The sequence below is a fragment of the Gavialis gangeticus genome, unplaced genomic scaffold, assembly GCF_001723915.1.
Source record: "Gavialis gangeticus isolate Ggan-Ray unplaced genomic scaffold, GavGan_comp1, whole genome shotgun sequence".
Taxonomy (NCBI): Eukaryota; Metazoa; Chordata; order Crocodylia; family Gavialidae; genus Gavialis; species Gavialis gangeticus.
In genome coordinates this window covers 6,656,722-6,663,661 of record NW_017729000.1, presented here as the reverse complement: position 1 = coordinate 6,663,661, position 6,940 = coordinate 6,656,722, and the positions used below count along the sequence as shown (strand labels likewise).

At 44.2% G+C, this 6,940-nt stretch overlaps 1 protein-coding gene across 1 annotated transcript in view; it reads left to right on the top strand.

Annotated features, from left to right (window-relative positions):
• The window catches only part of CANX (calnexin), a 41,243-nt gene that overhangs the window by 23,525 nt on the left and 10,778 nt on the right, over positions 1-6,940 (top strand). The window contains exons 2-6 of the mRNA XM_019506168.1: positions 1,915-2,097; positions 2,558-2,631; positions 3,180-3,238; positions 3,553-3,694; positions 4,423-4,504. Of these exons, the coding sequence (XP_019361713.1) occupies positions 1,918-2,097; positions 2,558-2,631; positions 3,180-3,238; positions 3,553-3,694; positions 4,423-4,504 (537 nt within the window). The 5' untranslated portion in view covers positions 1,915-1,917. The remainder of the gene's footprint in view (positions 1-1,914; positions 2,098-2,557; positions 2,632-3,179; positions 3,239-3,552; positions 3,695-4,422; positions 4,505-6,940) is intronic.

The following is a 6,940-nucleotide window of genomic DNA, read 5'->3' as shown; positions in this document are numbered from 1 at the left end:
ACTCTGCATTTTTCTCTCTTTAGACTTCCTGTAGAAAGTAAAGGCTGTAAGTTGTCTAGACTTCAAAGATGAAGCTCTGTTCCCACAACTGCGTTTAGCACCACCAAGTAGCAGCAGCTGTGCTTGCCATAAGTAACAGCACAGTATCAAGGAGTCCGGGCGTTCAAAAATGCTGTTTCATGTGAAAATTTTCAGACTAGTCATTGTTGTGACTGCAGCTTTTTTAGAAGCAAGCTGGGATGTATAACACTAAGTAAACAGAGGTACACAGCATGGAGGTGTTGTATGAGCAATCAGTTGACAGCATGTTGGAAACCTGGCCTCCTTTTTATGTTATCTTTTGAGGTGCAGTAGTGGTACCTTTAAAATATCTGGCAGTGTTGCAGAACTGGCTTACTGACCTGCAGAGATTCTTGATGTTTTTGTAACCCAACAGGCTTTCTGATATAGGCTTTGAAGACTTGTTTGAACATGTCGCCAGTATAGCTTTTTGCAAGAAGCTATTTTGGTCTTGCTTTTGATGGGAGGGATGAGATGCTGTTATAAATTTAGGATTTGCTTTTTATACCAGGAGCCTTGTTCCGTTTCCCCGTCTCTGTCACTTCCTCCGTAAGACGCATCAAATCATGTTTGGTAATGGAAAACTTGCAGGTGGGGCCTCATCTTGCCTTCGTTCTGCCTTCAAAATGATCCAAAAAACTTTCATGAATACTTGTAGAAACAGCTGTATCCTCCCATACAAAGGTGATGCATGGCATTTGTTTAAGGGCACACTAAAGTCTCAAGGGGCATCATGAGACTTGTGAAGAGGGTGGGGGAAGTTGTCCTTGAATCTTGGAATTTGGGGGGGAGGGGGTGGGGGAGTGTTTGCTTTCCCTATGTAGCAAGACCATCTGGAGGACATTTCCACTGCTTTGCAGTTGCATACTGGTACAATGAGTAAATGTGCTGTCCTATTTAATATATTTCCTTTCAGGAAATATTAACTGCTTTTTAATTCTCTTTGTCCGCATGATGATGTGGTTGCTATCTCTAATTAGTAACCTTCCTGCCAATATACTTTAGTTGACTTAAAGTAGATTGTGTATATTGTTTTTCCCAAGGTCCTCTGAACCATAGTGCTGAGGAAAGCTAACAAGTATGAACTATTGCCTTTCCTGTGAAGCATCTAGAGTAATCTTAACTGTTGTAACTGAGGGCCCTGGGTACCATGCATCTCAAGTAAAGGGGCTTCTTTTTCAGCTGAGGAGAGCCAGCAAGGATTTTTTGCTGAGTCTGCCCCTGCACACGGCTTCATAACAAACTTCACCTCCTGTGCTTTGTCCTATTTGATATTGAAAACAAGTCTTTTCTGGATGGGAGGCTAAGCAGTGGGGGTGATGACTATCCAAGGTCCGCTGTGTTACAAGGAGTACTTGTACACAAAACTAAACAGCTGCAAAGCCATCCAGAGTGCAGCCACCCAGAGAACTTGGCCAGTTATTTTTCCTTTCTCTTTGCTTTGCTGTCTTTTAATGCTACTTCTGACTCATCAACAGACTTCCATTGACTTTTTGTAAGTCTGTTAACTCCTTTTCTCTTCTGTAGGAAGTCTGACATGCTAGTTCTGCATCTATACATATTCTGGTTTGTACATTGATTGCAGCAGTGTTTCAGATGGACTACAAAAGTCTCAGCCATGGCACTAACATTTCAGTTTGTACTATGGATGCTTGCCTTCTACACAGCTTTCTTATCTCTTCTGAGAGGTTTCTAGTCCTGGTTAGGCTGACCAGATGCAGTTGATACAAGTTAGCAATCAAAGGGATTCCTTCTGGTTTAGAATCGTGCACCTGTCCTGTTAGCATTCCTTGTTTGTAGTGCAGTCTTTTCTTGCTGGTGTTTCAACTAGTGTCTTTTCTCCTGAACGTATAGATCATGGAGCTGAAAGGGTTGCTGTGTGTGACACTGCTGGTTCTTGGAACAGCTGTTGTCCAGGCACATGATGGTGAAGATGACAATGATGATGTAGTTGATATTGAAGATGACTTGGAAGATGGCATTGAGGAGGTAGAAGAGTTGAAACCTGAAGCCAGCACCCCTCCTCCAGCCCCAAAGGTTTGACTTTAAACTATTTGATCTTGAGAACTGCACTTGTTTTGGTGTGAATTGCTCCATAATTACAAGGATCTGGGCCAGGAGTCATTTTGATGCAAAAATTCAGTGTAACAGCAAAGTAATGGTGATAATATTAAAGATACTGTCTTGACAAACAGTAGCATTGGAATGCTAATTCAAATGCTGCTCTTCCCACCACCAGGGAAATTCTCACAATGTATGTGAATCCTTCAGTAGGCAACATTAGTACTTACAGGTGTAACAAGTTAAGTTTTTAAGCCAAGAATACTGACTTTCTTTCTGTATTGGCAACATAAACAAGAATTTAAGAATGCTTCGGACCATTTCAAGTCTTGGTTGGGTGGAATGCAAACTCCACAGCCGTGACTTTCTTTGGACAGCAAATCTTTGAATGTGTAAACAAGAAATATTTTGTGAATTTTCCTTCTTTCTTCAACAGGTCACATATAAGCCCCCTGTTCCAACAGGTGATGTCTATTTTGTGGAAGCCTTTGATGATGGAACTCTGGCAGGGTGAGTGATCCTCAAGCTGCTTTCAAAAAGCAAATTGGGCCTTGAATTGGGTATATTTCTTTATGCTTCGTTAGAAACCTTAGCACTCAGCTAGTTAGTGTTACATGGCCAGAGTTTAAATGAAACATCCTAATGCAGCCACTAACTCCCTTTCTGCCTAACCTCCAAAGTCCCTAAAACTTGTAGAATATTCAGTTATGCAGCTTTCTTTAGGTATTGATTACCTAACCGAATGGGGGCATATGGTGCACTTTTACACTCTTTTTCTCTTGGTTGCTTTTAATTACCTCTCCTGGTGTTGTGATAGGATGGAGAAAATGGTGGTATTACCCTTGCGAAGTTAATGAAATGCTAACGTTACAATTGGTGGCACAAATGTTTGCCATCTTAAAAAAGAAGCAAATACACAGAATCCTCCAGCAGCAAAACAGTTGAAAGGGCACAAGGAATTTGAGGATATTGCTGTCCTTTTGACCAGGTCTTCTTTAGTGTTTATTTATAAATGCTTGTCTGTATGTTGCTCACCTCTGCTGGGTATTTTGTTTCAGATGGGTTCTTTCCAAGGCCAAGAAGGATGACACAGATGATGAGATTGCCAAATATGATGGTGAGTGGCCAGTTCTTTAATTGCCCATGTAGCAAAACCTAGGCTTAAGATTTGAGACTTAAACATTTTCATGAAAATGTGATTATGTTTGGGTGTGGCCTTAGCTAATAATGTGCAGAAAGCAGTGCCTATTTCATCAGGTCCTGAAGAAATGCATTATTTTTGGATGGCTAGCTTGTACATTGAAACTGCATAAGGCATATCATGATGGCAGAGTGACTCCTTAAGTAGAGTAAAACAGGTGTTTTGGGATTCTTGGAAGTTCTAGTGCAAAATCAGTTGAAGTTTTTGTGGCTTTCTCCCCTCTCCTCCAGGTAAATGGGAAGTGCAGGAACTGAAGGAAACGAAGCTTCCAGGGGACAAAGGACTTGTGTTGATAAGCCGGGCCAAACATCATGCAGTCTCTGCCAAATTGTCAAAACCTTTCGTATTTGATACCAAACCACTCATTGTACAGTAAGTAGGGGAAATTTAATGATTTACTTATGGTACCAAACAGAAGGTGGTGGAAGCCTGAGGGGTTTGCTCCAGAACTAACTTTTTTGTTTGACCCAGGATGTAAGCAGTTGCCAAGCATGGTAGACCCTTGCACTGCAAGTTATCTACTTGCATTGCAAGCAGATGCTGTTTCCCACCCACCCTTGAAAACTATAAACATGGAATAGTTTCAAGTTTCTCTTTCAAGTTCTTGGTGATGTCACTATTCCTACAGAAGAAAATAGATGAGTTTGAATTTCTACCAAGTAGCCTCTTGGAGTGTGAAGCTGAACAGGCTTGCAGTTATAGTTGGGTTTTACTCTGCTTAGTATAGTTCCTGTGGCAAGGCAAATTAACGAGATGTAGTTAAGAAGGCATTTGAGTCAAGTTTGTAGTGTTTCTTTTTGTCCTGCAAACTGTCCCACTTCTCTTTGCTCTCAATAACAAATTATAAAAAAATAAATAAAACCTCTAGACTAAACAAACCCAGTTTCTTCACTTTGAACTCATGGGTCAGTTTTCTGAAAGCTCTTAATTCATGTTGCAGTCTGGATTCTACAGTTTGTCCACATCCTAAAGACCAGGCTATATTATCTGTGAAGGATTCATTTAGAAATAAGAGACTTTAAAAGAAGCATGAGGGGAACAGGTTTGGGGTTTTTTCATGTCTAACATGCCATCTTCTCTGTTGTCAACTTCTAAATTAGGTATGAGGTAAACTTCCAAAATGGAATTGAGTGTGGTGGTGCCTATGTGAAACTGCTTTCAAAGACCCCCGACTTGAACCTGGTGAGTGGTGTGAATGCTGTTTCTCAAATAGAAGCGTCTCACTCCTCTCCAATTAACAGAACCATAAGTTTAAGTGTGAAATCAGTGGTATGTATTTTGGGTTTGATTTCAGAACTAGTCTGTACCAGAAGTTCCCATCATCCCCACTGAGAACAGCAGGTGTTGAGCTCTTTCTGAAAACTCAGGCCTCTGTGGTTAAGATGCTTGTAGCAGCTGGGCACTCGAGCCCCTCCACATAAGTCTATAACACTTTAAATTCTTTAGACATTTCTAAATGTCTATTTTCCTGTTCCTTTTTGCAGCAAGAGTAGCTGTTTCATTTATACAAGGGACACTATGGAATTTCTCTCTTAGCCCTTCCAGATGTAAACAAACTTCATGTGTGGGAAAACTGACTGAGAGTTAGGTAGCTAGTTGTCCTTTTAAGCTTGAAATTAGTGTGGCTGAAATCCTAGGCGACTCCCCTGGCTTTTTCTCTTCACAGGCACTTTGAAATCTTAAAAAAAAAAAAAAGATGTGTAAAGTTAGGGCCATCCCTAAGGGGTGGCGTGAATCAGGGTGACCACCCCAGACCCCATGCTTTGTGGGGCCCTGCAGAGCCGGACGGAGCAGCAGTGACACGGAGCTGGGTGAAGTGGTGGCTCTGTGTCCAGCTGCTGCTACTGTCAGTGGCGGCAGCAGCAGCTTCTTTGGGTCCAGGACCTGTGGGATCAGAGTAGGGCCGGGGTCCCGCATGGGCTGATTTGTCTTGGGCCCTGCACCCTGCTCGGGTTGCCTCTGTGTAAAGTACTAGTCTTGATACTTGAGATTTGTTTTTTCTGTAAAACGCTTTGGACTATAGCATATCTGATTGTGCCTAGCCTATGAACCCGCTAGTATAGCAGCCCTGTCTGAAGGTACAAGTAATGGAGCAGACGATGAACTGTTAAGAAGCCTTCCTCTCTCACCTTCTGCACGCTCTTCTCTCTCCCAAAAGGTTGCGTTCCGACTCAAGGGAATGGGTGCACTTTTGGGGCCTCTGTCATAGAGAAGTTAGACTGCAAGGAACCTCCTAGAGGTCATATAGTTCCAACCCTCATGGCTGAGGCATAATCATCCCTATCCAAACCCCATCCCATGCAACTGTAATGTAAACCAGGGGTGAGCAGTTATTTGGTCTGGGGGCCAATTAAGGAGCTTCCATGAGCTGTTGGTGGGTTGTAGAGGGTGCTGTCAAGAAGCTAAGCCCAGCTGTTGGGCTGCCCCTGCCTCCCTGCATGCATGATGGCTCAGGCTGTTTCATGCACCTGGGCTGGTTGGGGTTGAACAACTTGCCACAGGCCAGATAAAAATCCCATGGTGGGCCAGATCCAGCCTATGGGCATTATTTTGCCCACTCTGATCTAAACCGTAAGACTATCCTTGACCCTGATGCAACATAGTCCTAACATCCTAACCTGCCACAGGTAAAGCAGAGGAACCACAGTAGCCAATGTCCTGCTTCTATAAAATGTTGTCAGCATATGCTCAAGAAGTCCTGGGTAGAGGGCTATCTATGCCCCCTGCTACAGAGGAAGGCACAAACGCCCACAGTCCATACCAGTCTGACCATGGGTGCTGGTAGAAGTGGATTTCACTCTAGAATGTAAATATGGCTTTAAAAATATTAGTCTAACTTCCTCTAATTTATATCTGTTAAAGGATTAAGTGATATAACACAGCAGCTCAGACACAGCTGCTGCTAGGAGCCACAGACTCTAGGAGCGCTTTGACTGGGGGGAGGGAGGGGATGAGGCAAGTCCAGCCAGACAGCACAGCCCAGGTGAAGCCCTGCCGTGGGAGGGAGCACCTGTGGAGGCACAGCTGATTGCTTAATTGATAAGTCAGTAGGCTGCTCCCTGGTTTCCTCTTGGGCTATGAGTGCTAGTCCACCACCACCTCCCTCCCTCCCTTGGCTGCATGCCCTCTGCTTTCCCATTCCTGCTGGGGTATGGAAGGGCCCAGAGCTAAAGGATAACTGGTAAACTAAACTAATGGGTTATCACCAGGGGTCTAGGTTTTCTGTTTACCACGGAAAATTGGAGAAAACCACTGATTCCCTGTTTTTATCGGAGAAAACATGGATTTCCCTCTTTGGCAGAGAAATCCATGGATTCTCTGCTTTTTGCAAAGAGCTCTTGCAGGCTGGCACAGCTCCAACCCTTTGCCCCTGGCTGGCACATACAAGCCTCCTCCTCCCCCTCCCCTAGGCAGGAGGCCGGGCAGCATGTGTGCAGCGTGCATATGGCAGGCACCACCACACTGTGCCTTGCATCGCTTGCCAGCGGGGCCCCCTGCCCTCACCCCCTGGCCCTGCTTCTGGCTGCAGTGTGCCATCTGGGGCTGACAGCACCCCCCACCCCTTTGGCCCACAGCCCTCAAGCCCCACTTACCTCTAGGATCCAGGGACAAAGAGCA